Source organism: Homarus americanus, unplaced genomic scaffold (genome assembly GCF_018991925.1).
Source record: "Homarus americanus isolate GMGI-L3 unplaced genomic scaffold, GMGI_Hamer_2.0 scaffold19318, whole genome shotgun sequence".
NCBI lineage: Eukaryota > Metazoa > Arthropoda > Malacostraca > Decapoda > Nephropidae > Homarus > Homarus americanus.
The window spans coordinates 5094437-5118129 of record NW_024732238.1 but is presented as its reverse complement, the minus strand read 5'-3'; the positions used below and the strand labels follow the sequence as shown (position 1 = coordinate 5118129).

Sequence of the window (23693 nt, the reverse complement as noted above, 5' to 3'; positions counted from 1 at the left end):
GCTGTTTGAGTTTCACTGCCTGGCCTTCCTACCACTGGTCCATCTCACATGAGTTTCTGTCCTGATGGATCGTAATGTAGCGTGACCTTTATTATTGGGATTCATAAGGCTTGACGATAATTAGAACTGGGGCTAATTAACAGTGAGGCTTTATTAGACTGAGGCCATGAGGTTTGGGGTCTTCTAGGATTAGGTATTAGAGTTTGGGGCTACTATGACTGGGGTTCATTAGGATTGGAGCCTATTGACGCTGGGATCCAATCCTAATGGTAATCGATGATGTTAATGATAGATAATGAAGAAAAAAAAGGAATAACAATAATAATAATAAGAATAAAAACTTAATAAATAACAATAATAATAATAGTAATAAATAATACTAATAATACTAATAAAAATAATAAAATAATAATAGCAATAATAAGGTCTATGATTCAGATTCGCAAAAGGTAATAAAATAAGATAATTGAAAAGGGAGGAAAAACTGCTCTCAGACTCTATCGTAAGTAGGTAGATTCTCCTATACCGACTTAGATGAGAAATTTTAAAGTAAGAATCTTTTTGAGAATCCAGACCCAACACCCAAGACGGTTAGCGCCATCTGTCTCGTTAGGGTACCGTCAGGTATGTGGTCGAGGCCTCCAATCAGGTCTCAGGGTTAGTTTTCTTAAGAACCTCTCCAGCCCTCCTCACCTTTAGGGACCAGGTACTTGGTAGTTTACAGTTGATTGGATGCTGTCTTTAGCCCTAATGTGTGTGAGTGAGGCCTAACACACACACACCGACCTAAAGCAGACGGGTGTTTATCTCTCTCATGTTTCTCTTCTGCCGGAAACCTAAAGTAATATCAGAGGTTCCTGGTAGACGGGACAAAAAAGGGTCTCACTTGAGAAGCTTTCGCCGCGGGAAGGCGAGATGGTTACCACCACAAACTGGTTATTTTGGGCTGACCAAAGAATTTAATTCATCAGTAATATTTCTCTCTGTGTATCAAGTATCCTTATCTTATCCAGACAGTCACTTATTAGTCACACGAAAATATAGGAATTACTTTTCAAGGTGTTCAACAATGCCAAGTTTGGCGACATATTCAGAGTCAGGTTTTAGAGGGGGCAATTACTGGGCCAACAACTACCACCAGAGGTAATATAAGGAGGAGAGAAAGAGCTGAGAAACTCAGTGGTTGTGTGGCGGCGGTAGTGGACGGTCGAGCTTTCACCTACACTCTCGAGCGGGAAGTTAACTCGGCACGGAGGGCTGACGCCGTGCCCCGTGTCAGACATCCGACCCGACCTCAGTCGGGCTCCTGACGCTGCAGCGTGATACACTCTAGTGACAAACCTTACCAGCCATGAGACTAGTGGTGCTGGTGAGTGCCTCCAACCCACCTTTGTGTACAAGACTTCAAACTCTTTTCGGGAGTGTGGATTCTATATTGGGTTCTTCTGATAATGCCTGATGCTGCTACAGTACTGCATGATGCTGTTCGCATCTTATATGTTGCATGCCTAGTGATATAAGGTGACGAGTGTGTTACTGGGTGGTAAGGCGTGAAGGTCGCCGCGTGTGTATCTGGGTAGTGGACGCCGCAGGGTAAGTGGTGAAGGAAACACTGGACGCTTGGTACCTACTGCCGGGTTGAAGTCTCCGCTCCTCACCCCGGGAGACCAACTGTATTACCTGCCTCCTACTAGTGCTTCCTCTCAACCTTTCTAAACACGCGGGCCTTCTCCACTTTCTCGTTAATTGAAATAATCGTCTTGAAGAGTTACAGAGCTCGACTATGACCCAGTACAGTATAATAAACCGTAGCAATATTTACGTTACGCATACTCCTAACTTCACCTACTATCTAGCCATCATCAGCCGTCAGTGTTGAGTTACCTGGGACTCAAGATAAGATAAGATAAGAGTAGGAACCCAGTGTTTATACGCGATACACATCTTAAAGGTTCTAGCCGCAGGGAGGCAACGGAAAGTGTGGCTTTGAATCTGGAGGACGCGGGGAGGAACGACTATCAGGGGAAGGAAGATAGAGCGTCCTCACGAGCTTTCTTATGTAGAGTGTCCATATCTGAGTCTCCTTGACACCTGTTGACCCTAGCCTCCCTATCACTCACGTGTAGTACCGACTATCTCCCCAGAAATCAGATATATAATAAAACGTATTATCTTAAACACATGTAAATTTCTGACGATAAAAATTTCTTGAAGAGAATTTGACAACACGTACAACAGCTGCTATCAACACTAATATATCAGATTATGGAAGTCTCTCTATAAAATTACATCAACAAACCTAACCTAACCAAACACCAAGCGTTCTGTATACCATAGGAGGTTAATGCTCTCTAACGCATCTATCTACAACTTTTTAACACATTATAATTCAATTCATTATATCATATGAATCACAAGTCTTATCTGAGTGGGAGTGATGATTATTAGCGAGGAAATGACGACTTGAATATAGAGAGAATCTGTGTTACTTCCTCCGTTAGAGTAAACTGGCAACTGTAGTGATGCCGGAAGACTATACTCAGTCCTCCAGGCGCGATAACTTGGAGATCTGGGTACGACAACATTCCAAAATATACTTGTTTAATGAATTTCTAAAAGTAGTTCGGTTAAGAATCTAACGCCCAGTTTAACCTAACCTAACCCAATGAACGGTGTTTGATAAATCCCCAGCAGTTGAAGCACCTGAAACGAAACATTAACCAATACAAATATAACGTATCCTAACCTACGTTATATTACACAACGAATAGAAGATTTGCTTATGTGTGTCCCGCTCAAGCAACAAATATGTTCTCAGCAGCGCTTTCTCTTAAGTAAACAGTTGGTAGCTGTCTTCCGTGAAAATCTCACCAGGAAACTTTTGAATTGAATGGCGTTTTCTTTCTGTTTCTTTTCTCTCTCTCTCTCTCTCTCTCTCTCTCTCTCTCTCTCTCTCTCTCTCTCTCTCTCTCTCTCTCTCTCTCTCTCCAATTTCTCCCTCGGCTTGTCTTGTATATTTATACTTTCATAAGACACAGTCAACACCGAGCTAACATTCTTAAATACAAAAATCACACAAACAGTCAACAAAACTTACAGTAGGCCTGGTCGTGGCTGGTGGGAGGCGACCTTTCCACTTGTACTCAATGAAGGGAGGGATGATTACGTCACTGAGGTCCCCCAGGGTGGTCTACTAAGACCCGCAGGATAAAAATAGCGTTGGGTAGTCGAAGGGCATGTTCCGGGCCGTGCTGGGGCAGGTAAGGAGGCGGTGGGTCGGTCCTGGTTTGAATTTTAAGTGGACACCGCCTCTCTCTGTACCCTATGACGTCTCCATTGTTGTGTTTACCGAAGCTAAGGTTAGAGAAATATTCCATATGCTAATCTCCCACTATACAAAAATGCCATTACCAGAGAATTTCTTAAGTTATGCTATGTTAAATAAAGTTCAGGTCTCGGTAGATTTAGTTAAGTTTGATTAAGTTAGGTTAAATTTAATGAAGTTAGCTTACTATTGATGATGTATTTATCACTTTAGATCAGATTACGAGGACAAGTTTACCTTACACGAGTCACCGACAAGATACACTTAATTAGCTTTAAATACAAAGGCCCGTAATCCCTACTCCACCTGTTTATATTCATACTCGTTTAAAATGTCATATCATACCACAGGAGTCATTACATTTTAGGGAATAAATGCACTTAAGGGAATCAAATAGCGAGTCATTACACTTAAGGGAATTAAACAGTGAATTATTAGACTTAAAGGAGGTACTGTACTAAATTTAAAGGAATTATCACACTTAAGGGGATCATGATATTTAAAGGTTGTTATTATCGTCCCCAGGAGTCTCTAGAAGGTCGACCAGAAAATGCGACCAGTGTGTAGTGGACCCAGTGAAAGGGAAGAAAACTTTCTCCTGGTCTGGTCTGGTCTGGTCTGGTCTGGTCTGGTCTGGTCGAGTTTTTTGGGGTATGGTTGAGATATCTGAGGTCTGGTCGAGTTATCTGAGGTCTGGTCGAGTTATCTGAGGTCTGGTCGAGTTATCTGAGGTCTGGTCGAGTTATTTGAGGTCTGGTCGAGTTATCTGAGGTCTGGTCGAGTTATCTGAGGTCTGGTCGAGTTATCTGAGGTCTGGTCGAGTTATCTGAGGTCTGGTCGAGTTATCTGAGGTCTGGTCGAGTTATCTGAGGTCTGGTCGAGTTATCTGAGGTCTGGTCGAGTTATCTGAGGTCTGGTCGAGTTATCTGAGGTCTGGTCGAGTTATTTGAGGTCTGGTCGAGTTATCTGAGGTCTGGTCGAGTTATCTGTCCTCCTAAATATACCTCCTCAAACTCTCTAAACTATTTGTTCTATTTTTTGTGCTATTTTTAATGTGGGGTAATTTGGCGTGTGAGTTACAGGCGGAGAAGAGAAAATTATTAGTGATTTTAAGTGTACAAGATTACGCTTCCACCCTACGGCAAGGGGTGTGGGTGTGTGTGTGTGTGTGTGCGTGTGTGTGTGTGTCTGTGTGTACGTGTGTGTACGTGTGCGTGTGTGTGTACGTGTGCGTGTGTGTGTGTGTGTGTGTGTGTGTGTGTGTACGTCGAGAATATTAGCCTCGTTGTCTCCTATCGATTCGCCGTCTCTCCCGATATAATAGATGTCGGATAATTTTTTTCCAGAAAGAAAATTTACCCGATTACGGATAATATTTAGTAAAAATCCTTAAAATTTACAACGAATACAACTGTAAATGGAGACCCGATATCCGTAATGAACACCCGATATCCGATGAAGCTAAAAATTACTGTATAATGAGAGAAAGTGAGATGATGATATAACCACTTCATTACCTCTGTGTTATTACTTAATATATGTTTATCATAAGAATAATAACAATCAATAAACAAAACAACTCCCTCAATAAACAATGAATCAACTATTTGTTTACATTGATCACTCTCGATAAACAGTACAATCAACATCTGTTTATTTAATTTACTCTCATTAAACAGCTGATCACTTTCCCCAGTTGTGTCCAGAGGGTAATTATACAGCGGTTAAGTTGTTGTCAGTTTGCGTAGTTTTGGTAAGACTTAGTTAGTATGTTGGGGGGTGAGTGAGAGTCGGTGTGAAGGTGACTCAAACAGTGACGCCAAGTGATAAGTCTTATTCCACCATCAGTAGTACGGCTTACTCTCTCTCTCTCTCTCTCTCTCTCCACCGCCGGTAATGACAGTTCACCCTCAAAACACTACATCTTACTCTCCCTTACATCACCCTCGGGACATACATGCTGCTCTTTCTTACTCACTTCCACCTGCTGTTACACCTTTCACCTGCCTTACTCAGCCTTTACCGACCTCCCCTCCCACTTCCCCCAGTCTCCGCCCCAACGATGATCATCTGGGTGGGTCGATGTGCCACCTGAGCCCAAGGCAGGACCAGGTGTGAGGGCGAGAGCTGGGCGTGGGGCGTAGGGGTGGGGTAACTGGGCCCAGGTCAGCCAGGTCTGGCTCAGACTGGGTCAGATCAGCACTTTCTCTCCCAGTCCTCTGGTGGCGGCCCACGAAACAAACAACTACTTTCTTCCGAACCAGCCCGAGGGCTGATCCAGGTGTGTGTGTGTGTGTGCGTGTGCGTGTGTGTGTGTGTGTGTGTGTGCGTGTGTGTGTGTGTGTGTGTGTGTGTGTGTGTGCCCTGACACTCTGATATGAGGAAGAACCTGTTTACTTACCAGCTGATGGATGCTTCATGCTTGCGGACTAGCTCATACTACTACCATCACCACCACTATCATCACAACCACCATCACCCCTACCACCATCACCTCTACCACCATCACCACTACCACTATCAACACTACCACCTTCACCACCACCACCACCACCACCACCATTACCATCACGTGTTACCACTAATACCAAGCCTCCCTCCCTCACCCTTGACACCGTTACTGAACCGGCTGTATAAACCCTTTAATTCTCACAATGATGCTCGAAATAACTTTTAGTGGTTCAATGAATGACTTCCCCATTTAACCAACTGACGAACCCAATAAGATTTTTATTTTTTAATTTTTTTCCTCCCCTCGCCCGGCCACGTCATGGACTGGTTCTTGCATCCCCTGTGACTAATCTACACTTACATTTATTTATCATTATCTTATACATTGATTTATTCACCTATTTGTGTGTGTGTGTTTTACCAATTATATCCTAGATAGTCCATTGTACAATATTTTCAAATCCCACGACTTTATGATCAAATTCCACAACATTTTCAAATTCCACGACTTTTTTCAGTATTACTTTCTATTTCAATAAGCAGTTCTCTATTTATGCCTTTCTCCAAGTCATCTTTTTTTTCTGTTTTCTACTTTCTCTTCTTTCTCCGTCGTGTACAGTTATTAGGGCACCAGTTATTCTCTTTTCTTTTTCTTGTTCTTCCTTTACAAGTTACGATTCACATGTGGAAGACAGAGGTGATAGGTTCAGATAGGTGACAGTGACACCACGAGACGGGGTGTACGGGTGTTGGTGGTAGGGTCTCGCTTCTTGACGGTAAACGAAGAGTAGATGGATGGGAGATGGACGGTAAATGACAGCTAGATGACGGTAAATGGGTGGTAGATGACGGTAAACGGTTGGAGGAGTGTGAAAGAGAGGAGGGAATGTGTGTGTGTGTGTGTGTGTGTGTGTGTGTGTGGAATAGAACACACCTACCAAGAACGACAGAAAATAAGACTAAAACAACCTTACCTTACCATATCTCACTTACCTCACCTTACCAACACCTTCTCACCCACAGGTAACCCTACCAGCCGCCCTAATTACCTAAGCCCCGGTACCCATTACACCAAAACTACTCTTCTCGCTCATTACCACCACCACCAACCTATACCGGGGCCACTAACCCACTTCACCCCACCCCTCACCCTACCTCACCTCACCCCACCTCACCCTACCTCACCCCACCCCACTCCACCTTCGTCTTCAGTGCCTCCCTCAGCGCTACCACAGTAAACACACCCTCTTGCTTCAACGTGGTTCCTCATACCCCGGAGTCACTTGTCACGTTTCACGGTGTGATAAGTATCTGTTAACTGTTCTTTTGGTGTAAAATGTCGTGACGCTCCTTAGTGTGAAAAGTTACTCTCTCTCTCTCTCTCTCTCTCTCTCTCTCTCTCTCTCTCTCTCTCTCTCTCTCTCTCTCTTCTCTCTATCTTTCCTTCGTTTCTATACCTCAAGTGACCAAGCTGATGTGTGTGTGTGTGTGTGTGTGTGTGTGTGTGTGTGTGTGTGTGTGTGTGTGTGTGTGTGTGTGTGTGTGTGTGTGTGTGTGTTGGGATGGATGATAAGGTGGAGAGTGATGATGGTTGTGTGAAAAAAGTGACAGGAGACAGACGAGACGAACAGACAGACAGACAGACAGACATATATAATGTAGAGATATAAATATAGATAAATAAAACAGACAGATAAACAGACTGACCGAGAGAAGAGTGAGGTTAGTTTAAGTTTCCAATTCCCTGAGGCGCCTGGATTACCCCCCAACCCCACCACCAGACCACAGAGACCAGGTGTTAGCCCACCACAACATAAACTGCCAATGTCATGAACGAAATAAAAACATAACAAAAACACTTACAAAAACACCTCATCATTAATAGGAAGCGTCGTCTGCCATGTGTTGAGTGACTATTACCACCATCATCACCACTACCACCACTATCACCATCACCACTACCATCACCAACAACAATAATAATACTGTCTTTACCCATCACCACTATCACCATCACCACTACTACTACCACCACCACCACCACCACCATCACCACTACCATCACCACCACTGTCACCACCACCAACAGTCATTACCCACACGGACCATAATTACCTCCAGCAGGACTCTCGACTTCACAGCCTCGCCTCCAATGCCTTCAGTCATCACCTGCCTAAGAGACGTGGTGGATCTCTCTATTCCCTCACCCCCTGTCTTATTCTTCTTCCTTTCTTCGTTCTCTGTTTTACTCACTTCCTTCATCTTTCTTCCTCTCTTTCTCCCTTCTTTACTCTCTGTGTTCCTCTTCCCTATCTTACACTCTTCCTCCTTCTCTTATTCTCTTCGTCTTCCCTATCTTCGTCTTTTATCTTATTCTCTTCCTTCCTGTTTCCCATCTTCCTTTACCCTCTTCCATCTTCCTCATCCTCCTCTAAACCCTCTCCTCACTCCAAGCAACAGGTGTGACCCAGCACATAATTACCTGTACAATAAAACACAATCATGACTGACAAAAACTAACGCCAGACGCTGCTGATCACTCATACTTACACTTCAACAGGTCAATCAGGCGTAATTCACAGGTCCACCTCCCCCCCCCTCCCCCTTCCTTCTTCTCGTTAAAATGGGACGCTCAGGTGATCTTGTTAGTTATGGCAATAAAGTCCCGGTTCGTGGTAATTAAAGGTGATCGTGTTGTTGTGGCTGAGGACCTCCTAGCGAGCGTTACGTACTTACACCCCTCCCCTCTCCTCTCTCTCCCCCTCCCCACCCTCTTCCTCCCCTCTCCTATCATCCTACTTCCCTCCTCCCCTCTCCCCCACCCACTATCCTCCTCCTCCCCATCTTCCTTACACCTCCTCCACCCCCCCACCAAGTCCCCAGGATATTATAAGGCATCGCGTTGTACTGTATCCGTCATGGTCGTGTGTGTGTCTGTACGTGTCTGTTGATCCCACGATAACTTTTAAACGCATCGATAGATTTCCTTTAAACTTACGATGAATATTAACGATTAACCTTTTCAAAAACTCAAGGTGTTCGGGGATATATCGCGTGTTCAACTTCAATCGAACGGTATCTGAGCATCACGATCCTTGTTACCTGGCAGTGGGAGTCACCAAGTCATCCTCAATTTCAGCAAGAGCGTGTCAAGAGACCATGGGGGTGTCACATTGCCACTAATATTACCATAATTAACAGAGTGAGGGAGGGGGAGGTATTGTGACGGCGTGAGGCTAATGTCGGGTGTCTGGCAAGGGGGTGTACTGTATCCTCTTGGTTATTCATTATTGGTCTGCGATTTTAACAGTAATTTCAATGATTAATAATAATGGTAGTGGAGTAAATGAGAGTGTAATGAGGAGTAGGAGTGGATGGTGGTAGAGGGAGGGATGGAGAGGGGAGGGGTGGATGGTGGTGGAGGATGGTAAGAGTGTGGAGAGGGTAGAGGGAGGAGGAGATGTGAGGTGGATGGAGGGGAAAAGGAGGCTAGATGCAGGTGATTCAGGCAGCCTTGCAACATCCTGCAACTGTGAGCAACAAGAGAAAGTTAAAGTGTGAATACAATATAAGCAAGGATGACGCTTCTGAGATGTGTGTGTGTGTGTGTGTGTGTGTGTGTGTGTGTGTGTGCGTGTGTGTGTGTGTGTGTGTGTGTGTGCGTGTGTGTGTGGTTTGTTGATCATGTATTGCTGAAAATGTTCTGCTTAACAAGCAATTGAGAGTACTAGAGGGTGGAAGGGAGGAGAAGAGGAGAAAGAGGGCTGGAAAAGAGGAGGAAGAGGGAGGGAGGGATACATAGGAAAGGTAGGGAGGTTAGAAAGAAGGAGGGGGGGGTTATTGAAATGGGGGAGGTGAGGGGCGCTGAGTGGTGTGGAGGGGTGGTGAGTGGCGGCGAGTGGTGTGGGGGGGGAGGCTTGTGGTATAGTGGGGGGGTAGGCATTCTGGTGAAAATCCTCCTAGGAAATGACTCAGGCGCTTTGGGTTAGGGAGGGAGGGAGGGAGGGAGGGTCAATGAAAAGAGAAAGAACAAGGGATGGAGGGAAGGAGGGAGAGGGGGAAGAGAAAGGAGAAAGAACAAAAGTAGGAGAAAAATCTGATAAGAGATAAGACAATGGAGGAGAGAGGAAGGTAAGGATGTTGGCTGAAGAAAGGGGAGAGTGCGAGATGATGAAGGAGTGTGATGAGGGAGAGGAAGGAAGGAAGGAAGGAAGGAAGGAAGACGAGAAAGAGGAAAGAGAGAGTTAGAGTCGTGAGTGAATAATGTTAAGTCACAAAGCCAAGACACTCACTAGTACACGTGGGACTCCTGACACTTAACGTTAGTATCTGTCTTTCTCATTGGTCAGCCATGGAGAAGCGGACTTACTGTCAACCAATCACCGGCGCGGGGGTAATATATTCTAAACACGTCACAGTAAAAGGTAAACAAAAAACACGTGTGAGGTGCGAGACTTCCTACACTTCAACATGACGAATCAATTTTGATGACTGATTTTATCCACTAACAGCGGAAAGGTAACGCTCTATCAAGGCTTATTATCTGAATATCATTTCCTCGATTCCTCCTGACGGTGCGGTAGGAAGAAGAGGAAGCGTGGGAGAGGAAGGTTGGTGTTGTACGTCGAGATCCCCAGTTACGTCTCATCATTCACCCACCCACTGCATCCCCTCACCTCCCCCTCGCCACCACATCCTCTGTTTTAGGGTCATGACAGATAATGTAGAGTCACTGTTTTAGGGTCATGACACAGGTAAATAAAATGGTACAGGTGATGTTGACTAATACACTGTGCACGTGGTTGTGGTGGAGCTTCGTGGCATTCAGCTCACTTTATTCCCAGGCATAAGATTATCACATAAAAAAGATACAAATCATAATATAAAAGTAACAAATGATGATACATAGATAAATAAATAAATAACAGAACAGAGAAATGATGACATGAGTTACACAAGAATACAAACACTTAGTTAAAACCTTTGTGTGTGTGTGTGTGTGTGTGTGTGTGTGTGTGTGTGTGTGTGTGTGTGTGTGTGTGTGTGTGTGTGTGTGTGTGTGTGTGTGTGTGTGTGTGTGTGTGTATGTGTGTGTGTGTGTGTGTGTGTGTGTGTTTCATCTTCATCATTATCGTGAAGCTAACACGACTTCTCTCTATCCTCGGCACTTTCCACTCACAGAATGAGCCTACAAGACCTACTGTGGTATTTGAATTACTTAGTGGCAGGTTACAGTTAGTGGCAGGTTACAGTTAGTGGCGAGTTACAGTTAGTGGCAGGTTACGGTTAGTGGCGGGTTACAATTAGTGGCGAGTTACAGTTAGTGAGTTACAGTTAGTGGCGGAGTTACAGTTAGTGGCGGAGTTACAGTTAGTGGCGGAGTTACAGTTAGTGGCGGAGTTACAGTTAGTGGCGGAGTTACAGTTAGTGGCGGAGTTACAGTTTCCCCTCTTCCTCTCTCCTCCCTGAATGCCGATCACACCCTCACCCTCTGTAACCCATAACACTGTGAGGATGTATATGACAAAACCTGACGAAGATGATGACGATTTAATCAGCAGTATCTTTGGATAGGTTGACGACACACACACAAACACATTAAACCGTACACAATAACAACTTGACTCCTTCCCTACCACATAACCACATCACATACGCATACCACACGCCCCTCCCCCACAACTAAGTACCCCACCACACAAGCACGCACCTCACCAAACATCACCAGCCTCTAGTTCCTCTGCTTTCGTGTTCCCCTCTCCGCCAATCTCACCATCGTCAGAGCATTATGCGTACGATGCACTTCCGCGAAGGGGAGGTGCTGGGCTGGCGGTGAGGCGACCTTGGACGGGCGCGAGTCTGGCGTTTCACCCTCACCTCTTAACCCGACCTTCTTAAAGATAAACACACGCGAAAGGAAAGTGCCAACGCCGCCAGTATACAACTCGTTGACTGACTTTCTGTGTAATTGTCGATACTTAAAAGACCAGTTTTCGTGTTTAAAGACTTGTGGTGGACGTGTGTAGAACCGTGCTTTGATGTCTGTCTATCTGTAGTGACTCTGTACCGGGTGGAGTAATTTATTTAGTGTCCCAGAATAGTGATTTGGTCCTAAGTTGGTTCCCATAACTACATTCATGCTTGTAACATCTACACCACACTACTCCTTCCCTCCAACACACTATCACACTCTTCCCCTCCACAACACGCATCTCCAACATCATCCTGTCCACACACACACACACACACACACACACACACACACACCCTGGTACCAACCAAATATAAACAGTGGGTCGGCGACTAAGACACATACCACCACAATCACCGCTAACACACACTAAAGACCACAACAAGATTACAGTGACAATCCCTCATAACTATGGATCTAAGAAAACAGTGAGTTACTTAACCTGGACCTCCCCAAAAATAACATTCATTAACATCCAAATAAAAGACTCCACTTCACACTAATAGAGACTCATATGTAAATAATTCTCTACCCTTATCTACCTTTATATATCTCTTTATAGTTGTCCATATCTTCCTTTATCTTATCTACTTATAGCTGAGAAGTAAATATAGTTCAGGGAGTCTTATTATTAGTTTGATGTTATTTATATACCTATGTGTGTGTGATTAAAGGAATATAAATGTTTCAGTATTAACTAAGGTCAGGTAAATTACTGTTGAGTTAATAGAGAAATAAAAACCTTCCTTAAGAGACAATCTACACCGTGACTTAAGACGTTAACTGAACTGGTTTATTTATCCGGCGGCAGCCTCGAAAAGAAAAAACATGATGACTAAGTTTCTAGCCTAAATTAGGTGTGTGTGTGTGTGTGTGTGTGTGTGTGTGTGTGTGTGTGTACAGCCCCTCTGGCCAGGCTAGTGGGGTGTCACGGCTAGCTCCAGGCTCTCTACTAATGAAATGAACAGGAAAGAAAAAAAAATATTGCAGAGATGAAAGTAAGAAAAACACAAAGACCAACAGCAGATGTCCACCCCAGAGCTCTGCCGCGAGTGAGGGACGAAGGTATTGTGTTACGTGTGTCTGTCTGTCTGTCTGTCTGGCTTGATTGTCACACACGTCACGTTGGTTAACAAGAGGATGAGTGTGTCGCAGGACGTGTGGTAATGGTAGAGTCTCCTTATATCGTTACCATAGTGCCGAAGTATTTAAGCTAAGACAAAAACAAAAGTTACCCTTATAGATAGTTGTAATTAAGGTGTAATTAAGATCTGATAAGAGATAGTTTAAAGTCTTAATCTGGGTGTTAGAGCAATACTGACAAGTCACGGCTATACGCGTCCCTACTTCACAAACACCACACCACAACACACCACACCACAACACAACACACCACAACACACTACACCATAACACAAAACACTACACCATAACACAACACACTACACCATAACACAACACACTACACCATAACACAACACACTACACCATAACACAACACACTACACCATAACACAACACACCACAACACACTACACCATAACACAACACACTACACCATAACACAACACACTACACCATAACACAACACACTACACCATAACACAACACCTAGACAATGCTACTTCACAGAATCCACTTCCCTGGGCTGTGATTATTGCATTGTTTCCCATAGTGGTGAGGAGAGGTATGTACACAGGACGAGGGGTGTGTACACTTTCCCAGGAAGGTGTAGTGTAGAAGAAGACACCCCATCCCACCCCTCCCCACCCCATCCCACCCCATCCCACCCCACCCCACCCCATCCCATCCCCATCCCATCCCACCCCACCCCACCCCATCCCATCCCACCCCATCCCTCCCCACCCCACCCACCCCACCCACCCCATCCCATCCCATCCCACCCCATCCCATCCCACCCCACCCACCCCATCCCATCCCACCCATCCCATCCCACCCACCCCATCCCATCACCTCCGACAGCATCACCACAACATACGACAAGCTTCTTTATTAACACTTTAGTTTGATCCACAGAAAACCTAACATAACCTAACCAAATCTAACCTAATCCAACTTAACTTAACCTATAACCTAACCTAACCCAACCCAACCGAACCCAACCCAACCCAACCGAACCCAACCCAACCGAACCCAACCCAACCCAACCGAACCCAACCCAACTGAACCCAACCCAACCGAACCCAACCTAACCGAACCCAACCCAACCGAACCCAACCCAACCGAACCCAACCCAACCGAACCCAACCCAACCGAACCCAACCCAACCGAACTCAACCCAACCGAACCCAATCCAACCGAACCCAACCCAACCGAACCTAAGATCATCAGTGTCGATTACTTTCGGGTCGTTTCACCTTCACAAGAGTAAGTCAGGGAATAATGACTCTTGAGAGGTTGCATATTTGGTTTATTATTTCTTTTTGCCAATAGCACAATTACCAGAATCATTATAACATTAACCAGGTAAAAAGGTTTGCCTCGACGCTGAAATGAAAGTCAAATTGCTCGTTTTCAAAGCCACGCCACACTACACCACACCACTCCAAACACCACCACACTACACCATACCACTCCAAACACCACCACACTACACCATACCACTCCAAACACCACCACACTACATCATACCACCCCAAACACCACCACACTACACCATACCACTCCAAACACCACCACACTACACCATACCACTCCAAACACACCACACCACACCACACCACTCCAAACACCACCACACTACACCATACCACTCCAAACACCACCACACCACACCACACTACCCTCATGCACAAGCACTTTCCACATTACGTTCTCTATAATCGTTTTGTATCGTTCTTCTCGTATAATCCTTAAACAACATTGAGAATAACATTATAGTTGTGTCCGTTTATTCTCTCGTATGCTAAATAATTAATTAAATCTTAATCATTTATTTGTTAAGCCTAAGGTTGGGTTGACGCACTTAAAACCATCCTTACACTTAAAACACCTTCATACACACGTAAATATACATAGATACAGTACATACATACATACATACATACATACATACATCACGTTGGAAAACACACAAGGTTATCCATCACTCATATACCAATTCTGCTTAAGTGAAAAATTACCCACAAAATAACTTAATAAAATACATTCATCTTGTCAAGGTATAAGACTTGACTCCAGGAAGCTAGTAGAGTCAAAGGAAACTTCAGTATTAGCTCAACCTGTCTTTCCTGACTAAACTGATGAATGAATTTTGAGCCTGAGAAACCTGAATGTTTTTTTGTTTTTGTTTTTTTAGGTATGTGGATAACTCTTTTCCCGCCCATTTTTCCCTCCCTGAGAGTGTTGTCAGTTAGCTAAAATTTGTGAATTGTGCATAAGAATTAGAGCGAATACTTAGTAGAAAATAACTTACCATTGTGAAAGGTAGGTTTTGATTGTCTCCAGCGGGTGTTCAATAAGCCATAACGCAAGACAACTGAATAATGACGGATATTTTCTGGTGAGGGAAGCCATGACAGTTGTACTCGTCTGCATCCCTGAAAGATATTATTCCTTTTACACATTGTTTCATTAAATTAAAAAAAATATACTTCAGTTCTCTACAATATGTTATGATCCTGGGAGGTGAAATGGTATTTTTAAAAGTTGCTCTTGGTTTCTTGTTAGTTTAAGTGTTATAAAACGTGATAATCAAAGTCGTAGCCAGTAAGAAGTAGTTGGGACAGGTTGGCGTCCGGGTAATAAGCGAGGGCGCAGGAACTCTCATATTATAAGGCTATTCTGGCGTTGTTGTTTCCTCCATCAGAGAAATTTACTTCCTCTAATAATTCAGACCGTGTAAGTTACTGGAAAAACTAAGTTATTTCTAATTTAAAACTTGCAACATCATATTACTGCAACGCTAAACTCAAAACAGCAAACGGTCTCTCTCTACGAACATAAGTTTTCATAGTTCCCAGTACAGGATAACCATAGACATATACACCACAAGGACATCAGTATTAAGACACCAACAGATGGTAGTGTCCCACATTCCTCTCTCACTCAATTACTTTCTTTGAAGGCCGAGAAACATACTCAGTACCAAGATGATCCAGAGAAAGCGGAGGTGTGAGCGGGTGAGAGGGGGAACTTCATTAATATCGTACTCAGTAAAAGTGGCCGTAATACTTCACAGTCGCTGGTCATGGTGGTAATAAATGAAATGGTAGAGAAAAAATATGATAATAATATACGATTACTCAATAAGATGACGGAGGTACAATATGTGACAATAAGGATGTTGATGACGATGACAGCGACTTGGGTGATAAAATATGGTATTTTTATTACATGGACTAATGTCTTGTCACGAGTCATGATACGTACAAGGACATCAACTCACATATAGAAAGTACACAAAGAAACACTCACAAATAATATACATATACACAACATACAAGGACACCAAATCACCTCACACCTAGACATTGCCTCACACATACTCGCGCGCGCTGCATGACCCAGGAGAAAGCAGAAGCAAAGTTTCGTTGCCACTTAAGGACCAGTTTTCAAATCTATTTTTAAAACTTCACTACGCGTTCTCTCACCACTCCGCACTCTCCCACAGGAACGCACAAGATCGTCTGCTCAGAGTCACACGGTCAGAATTATTAGAAAATAGTGAAAGAACGACTCAAATTACTTAAAGAATGGCCATGTTTACACTGCGGGAATTGACGTCCGCGAGTTACTCATCCGGGTACAAAGTCTGTCCTCTCCTTCGCTCTTCCTCTTCTTCCCATCATCCCTCTCCTTCCCATCATTCCTCTCCTTCCCATCATCCCTCCTCTTCCCATCATTCCTCTCCTTCCCATCATCCCTCTCCTTCTCATCATCGCTCTTCCTCTTCTTCCCATCATCCCTCTCCTTCCCATCATTCCTCTCCTTCCCATCATCCCTCCTCTTCCCATCATTCCTCTTCCACCCCTAACGAACAAAGGCTTTTACCACCGTTCCCTGATTTAGGTCACACGTCGACCCTTACTGCTATATGACTCAGTTTTCTACATCTCTTACCCGACGTCCCTAATTTGGCGTGAGTCCCTCTTGACATGTCACCTGTGTTTATGTGTCTTACCCTCTCCTAGTCCCAAAGAATCTTAACTTGTATTATTCATTGGGGCGGGATGGACATTAACACCTCCTCCCCTTCCCCTGTTTATCTTATCCTACGCTACCTGGGGAGGTTAGGTTAAATTAGCGTTAGGGTGGTTAATATTTAGGTGAGATAAGCTTAAGGGGAATAATCTTCAGGTGATCCGAGAAGTTACATCCGGATTTACCAACGTAGCATAAATTCCTGAGATATATAAGCAGTAATATAAATATTCAGTAAAATAAAAAACGTTAAAATCAATGTGTGTTATTTCCAGGTTGTAAATTTTAATATCACGTCACCCCACAAGAAGGTGGCCATTATAGAAAGTTGATATTTAAAGCCCATTTTCTCTTCTAGAAAACCCGACAAGTATACACATACCCGTTGGATGACTGTGATTGGGAGGTGCGCAGGCTGACAGACGGGTGGGTAGGCAGGCAGGCAGGCAGGCGGGTGGGTAGGTAGGTAGGTAGACGGGTGGGTAGGCAGCCGGGTGGGTGGGAAGACAGCCGGGTGGGTGGGAAGGCAGACAGGCAGGCGGGTCTGTAGGCAGGGAGGCGGAGGCAGGCCAAGCGGGCGGGCAGGCAGGCAGGCAGAGTCAACCTGAAACAGGCCTCGTGCATTAGTATTCACACACGGTACTACCCGAGAGAAAGTGCCTCCCTCCTGCAACAAGAAAACGCTAAAAGATCAGGTCACCTAAACCTAGCCTTGGAAGTTTCCCCGATGATAAGAAGTGTGTTGAGGTGACGATGCCTTACAACCTACCGGGATACCAAGCTCTATATTATGTGAGGTACGCTTCCTCCCTTCTTACCTGTACCTGGGACCACTACCACCACCACCACCACTACCTGTTTATACCTGCCCCGACCTTCCCTCACATTTGTTTAACTACACTGTATTGCTCTCTCTCTCTCTCTCTCTCTCTCTCTCTCTCTCTCTCTCTCTCTCTCTCATTTTCTTTCATCTCTCACCATCTTACTGTGTCTTCTACCACCATCTTCACCTTTTTCCTCCCCCAACTCTCTTTCTTTCTCCCCCTCCCTCTCCCTCCCTCCTCTCTTTCTCCCCCCCCCCTCTCTTTCTCAGCAGGGGCACCAACCATGTTTACGCACACAGCATTTGACGGGTCTGTGAAGGCGTAAGGTGTGGCTGTGTATGCCTTACGGTATGTATGTAGTGTGAAGTGTGGCTGACGTAAGTGTGGTTGTAAGGGATTGTGCTGTGACGTGTGGCTGTAAGTGGTTGTGGTGTGAAGTGTGGTTGTAATTGGTTGTGATGTGGCGTAAGTGTGGCTTTATGTGGTTTTGGTGTGAAGTGTGGCTGTAAGAGATTGTGATGTGGCGTAAGTGTGGCTGTAAGGGATTATAATCTTACGTAAGTGTGATTGTAAGTAGTTGTGGTGTGGCGTAAGTGTGGCTGTAAGGGATTGTAATGTGACGTAAGTGTGGTTGTGGTTTGATGTACAGTAGTGGGGGTGTAATTAGGTTAGGTCAGGTTAGGTTAGGTTAGGTTAGGTTAAGTTAGGTTGGGTTAGGTTGGGTTAGGTTAGGTTAGGTTAGGTTAGGTTAGGTTAGGTTAGGTTAGGTTAGGTTAGGTTAGGTTGGGTTAGGGAGCTTCGTGTCGTAGCTGATATCAAAAGTAAGTAGCTACAATTTCTCCTATATTTAGATGTCATCCGTTTCCTATATAACTGCAGTGAGAAATATGATATTACGGTTATTTCCCTCTCTCCTTTCCTACCTCCCCCTCTCCATCCCTCCCTACTCCCCTCTCTCCTTCCCCACCTCCCCTCTCCATCCCTACCTCCTCCATCCCTCCCTCCCTCTCCATCCCTACCTCCCTCCATCCCTCCCCCTCCTCTCCTCTCCTTACCTCCCCCTCTCCATCCCAGCTACATTCCTCACCTCCCTCTCTATCCCTACCTACCTCCCTCTCTCCTCTTCCCCACCTCCCCATCCCTACCTCCCATCCCCCCTACCTCCCCTCTCCATCCCTATCTACCTTCCTCACCTCTGCTCCATCCTCCCTACCTCCTCTCTTCCCCACCCCCTCTTCATCCCCCACTACCCCCTCCTCCCACCTCAAGGTATCCCCTCCAGTTTACCTGTCATTAATTAGTTCCAATAAGTGAAAGCATATACTCATCGTAAGTGAACGTAGTTTAAGGCAAAAAAAAAAACATGAGAATCAATCATTAAAAAAAGTCTTAAGTCTAGTTTTGTGTTACACTGTTCTTCTTAAGTTCTAAATTGTCGCGATAGCATTTACTTGAGTTAGTTAGTTGAGTGAGTTAGTTGAATGAGTTAGTTGAGTGAGTTAGTTGAGTGAGTTAGTTGAGTGAGTTAGTTGAGTGAGTTAGTTGAGTGAGTTAGTTGAGTGAGTTAGTTGAGTGAGTTAGTTGAGTGAGTTAGTTATGAGATAATTTACTGTATATACGTCACCCTCCAGCTCATTGTTGGGGGTGGGGGGGAGGTTATTGTTGGCTGATGGGGCCTGAGTTTTAATGAGGTCCCAAACCACATAGGCCCCTAACCTAACCCAACCCAGCCCAACATAACCTAACCAAACCCAACCAAACCTAACCAAACCAAACCAAACCCAATCTAACCTAACCTAACCACCTTTCACCACACCATACTGAGGTGCGGTCCCGACATACCTCCCCCAACTTTCCACGGTAGCCAAGATGAAATGCAGAAAATTTTATCTGGACTACTGTATAAAAACTTGTACTGGGGAGAGAGAGAGGGGGGGAGGGAAGGAGGGGTGGTGGGGAGGCTGGGAGGTGAGGAGAAGTGTGTGGGGTAGGGGGGTGTGGTGGGGTGGGGGGGGGGAGGGCTTTCTCCTACCAACCAGTTCTCTCGCCCGCCTCTAATAATAATCCCAGTATTTTTTTGGGGGGGTTTTAGAAATCACTCTCTCTTTATTGGTATCTGTGGACGACGTATTTCTTCCTGTTTAATGAAGAGCGAAAAGTGGGAGAAATAAATCCCACAGGAGGGAATAGAGAGAGTAAACAGAGAGAGTTGTTTATGATTTGTGTTTACATGGTGTACGGGTCTCTCTCTCTCTCTCTCTCTCTCTCTCTCTCTCTAAAGTATAAAGGATAAGACACGGTAGGTTAGGTTAGGTTAGGTGGCATCAGGGTTACATTAGGTTAGATGACGTCAGGGTTAGGTTTGGTGATTTCAGGATTAGGTTAGGTGACATCATTCACTCACCGACTCACACTGTCACTGACTAAGTAATCATACCATAACGATTTAATTAAACGAGGTAGTGCAAATGTCAGACAGCATCAGTACCTGAGGAGATGATTTCAATGTTCTAAGGTCAACATCGAAACAGGAGGTGGGAGGGGAAATAGAGGCGGTGGGCAATTAAAATGTCCCCAGGTCACTGTTATTTCAGATTCGAAGATTATTTCGTATTATTATAATTATTTAATATGTTTCAATTATTTTTTTATAATTTCTTGACTCATGCCATGATCCCTCATACAAGAACACTCTGCCATGATGTAAACAAACACATCAGATTACGTTATGTCGCTAATCCAAGTGACATACGGGTTACTATAACGACTTAACCCTAACCTAACAGGCTGTAGAGATGGAGTGTAACAAGTTGTTTTTGTGTTACAGGTGTTAGCGGTGGCGGTGACTGTGACGCACGCCGAGGAGTTGACGCGAGACAAGAGAAGTATTGGCAAATGGTTCTCTGGCCTCTTCAAGGGATGGAAGAAGGAATCAGAGGACGACTATGGTCCACGTCCCATCATCACCGTGCCTGTGCCTCACCCTCGCCCCGTCTACCACCCCCCTGTAGTGAAGCATTACTACAGGCCTCCACCTGTCCACATTAAGCCCACTTACGGTCCACCTCCCCCACGCTATGGTGGCGGAGGTGGCGGAGGCCACTTCGCAGGAGGTCACTTCGCAGGAGGTCACGGAGGTGGCAGCCACTTCACAGGGGGCTTTGGAGGTGGGGGCAACGGAGGTGGTGGGCACGGAGGCGGCGGCCACTTCGCAGGGGGCCATGGAGGTGGCGGCCGCATCAAAGGAGGCCTTGGGGGCGGTGGCCACATCAAAGGAGGCCTTGGGGGCGGTGGCCACATCAAAGGAGGCCATGGAGGCGGTGGCCACATCAAAGGAGGCCATGGAGGCGGTGGCCACGTCAAAGGAGGCCTTGGGGGCGGTGGCCACATCAAAGGAGGCCATGGAGGCGGCGGCCAAATCAAAGGAGGCCATGGAGGCGGCGGCCATGGAGAAGGAATCCCACATGGTTTCGGCCCGGTGAAGCACTCGGATGTGGTTCACTCCGGCGGTGGCTCCTACAGCCCCCCGCCACCCCCCGTTGACAGCTATGCTCCTCCTCCTCCAGTTGACAGCTACGGTCCTCCTCCAGTTGACAGCTACGGTCCTCCTCCAGTTGACAGCTACGGTCCTCCTCCAATTGACAGCTACGGTCCTCCTCCAGTTGACAGCTACGCTCCTCCTCCAGTCGATAATTACGCTCCTCCTCTACCAGGTGATAGCTATAGTGCACCGTCAGTGCCTATCGTACCTGTTGTTCCCCAGGTGTTAGGAGACAGTTACAGTCCACCAGTAGTTCCGGTGGGACCAGTTGTTCCAGACCTGAGTAACGAGTACCGTGCACCGCCGTCTTTCCCCCCACCCATGGCAGCCCATGGCTCTTCTTCCTCTTCCTACCTCGGTTTCCAACCTTCCCAACCCCTTCCTATAGAATCTCTTATTCCGGTGGCGCCAGTTGGACCTCCAGCGCCGCTCTACGACCTTCCTTCCGCATCGGGTGGAGGTGCACTGGGTGGAGGTTCACTGGGTCTAGGTGGTCTGGGTGGAGGTGCACTGGGTCTAGGTGGTCTGGGTGGAGGTGCTCTTGGTGGAGGTGCACTGGGTGGAGGTGCTTTGCCTCCTGCTCAACTTGACATCTTCCCCCCTGGTGGTGATAGTCGAGGAGCGTTCGGTAGTGATGGCAATTTCGAAGTTACTGGGAATTTCGGAGGAGGTGGTGGTTTATTCCCCGTAGATATAACCGACCAATACTCAGCTCCAGCTATTACAGCCCCAGTGACGTTTGAGGCCGAGCTAGGATACGACGATCCCATCATTGAGATTGTATTCGAGGATGGTGACCCCGCTCCTCCACCTCCCCCGCCCATCATCGATCCAGGTGTGTTTTCAATACCGGAAGAACCAGTTGAGGTTTATTTCATTGAGTACTCACCAGGTGATAACATCGATGACATCAAGGGTCTGAATTTAGACGGTGCACAGCCAGGTATCCTGAGTGACCTGCCAAAGGAACTACCCGCTGATGTCCGTTCTCAGCTCTTGGATTCTGGATTGCTGGATGACGCTGATGTTCAAGTTATTAATTTAGAGGATGCCTTAACTCAAAACTATTTAGACAAAGAGACACGAGAGGCTCTGTTGGAGGTGTATGGCTCCGAGAGTCGCCGTGCTGAGAGGAAGGTCGCTGCACCATCAAAGGAGGCCGTCGACGTCAAGGTTCGCCGCCTGGTAGGGGACGACAACACTAGCGAAGGAATTGCTGGGTTAATTTCTGGTCTTGGCAAATTCCGTGAGGGACGTTTCGCTGGAGTTGTGGAAGCTAATGATGAAGATTCGAAAAAATTCCTTCCGGTAGTAGTTGATGGTGCCAAATTACCTTTGCCGGAGGAACTTGACCTAGAAGGACGTGAGGTGGCTGGAGTTCTAGTGCTGGCTTCCGGTGAAAATGACGAATCACCAAAGCCCCCGGCCAATGCCAGCGATCCAGAACACAACCTGGTTGAGTCAGCGTCAACTTTACAGCCTGTGGTGAAGGAACCGGACACCGCCGAAGAGCGAGTGGACCGGCAGTGGAATGGCGACCCTAATGGGTGGCGCCCCATCTGGAACTGATCCACCAGCCAGCAAGCCTCCCGGACTTGACCTGCCCACTCCCTCTCCATCTGCTCTGGAATGTTCTTGCTTCCTCCTGAGAATCAACTTCTCAAGACTTGGAATCGTTAGATTATAATTATACAGACTGTGACTCTTTATCTAAATTAAAATTCTTCGTCTGGCAAGCGGGCACATCCCCAGCCGACGCATCTCGTGACTCAGCTGTCGTCAATTTCCACATTTCGTAGCGAGGGCATTGCCCTCACCAAAGAAAACAAATAATTTTGTGAAATATCTTTCTTTCGAGTTGTCGAGTGATGCGTAGCTTTACTCTACTGAATCATGCTGTACATATTGCTGTCTTAGTTTTAATGAACATATCTTGAATAGGTTTAAGGTTGTTTTTAGTCAGGGTAAAATCTTATGTTTTCAAGCTAAACTACAGGATATAAAGTGTCCCTACATCTCAGGATCATCACAATAGTGTGTACATACTGCCTGCTGAACTTCTGGACCAGTTATTATACTTTACGAAATGTTTAAGCAAATTCTTGGTTGTGTCTCAGATGCTGATAATAAGACAGGTGATGTCTGAGCCTCAAGTGGTGTCGTGTGTTGTCTCTTTAGTTAGAATATTTATGTACTTATCCCTGTTGCCTTTTACCTGTACAATGTTGCTCAAGTGACCACAACTTTCTGCAGGCAGAAAAAATAATCAGCATCTTTATCTAGAATGTTTCTCGTGTGCAGATATTTTATTGTACAGTAATTTAATAAATAAAACTAAAACTGCCTAAGATTTTGTTTATCCAAAACCCTTCGTATAACCATTTACCTCCGGTGGTCCTGTTTTTCTTATTGTGACTA

General features: G+C 45.6%; 1 protein-coding gene across 1 annotated transcript; it reads left to right on the top strand.

Moving 5' to 3' along the window:
* The first annotated feature begins 1169 nt into the window (after positions 1-1169).
* On the top strand, positions 1170-23618 carry LOC121868366 (proline-rich protein 12-like). The gene is made up of 2 exons (XM_042368898.1): positions 1170-1369; positions 20562-23618. Exons 1-2 carry the CDS (start codon positions 1352-1354, stop codon positions 22842-22844), a joined length of 2301 nt encoding a protein of 766 aa, XP_042224832.1. The 5' UTR covers positions 1170-1351; the 3' UTR covers positions 22845-23618.
* The last annotated feature ends 75 nt before the right edge of the window (positions 23619-23693 follow it).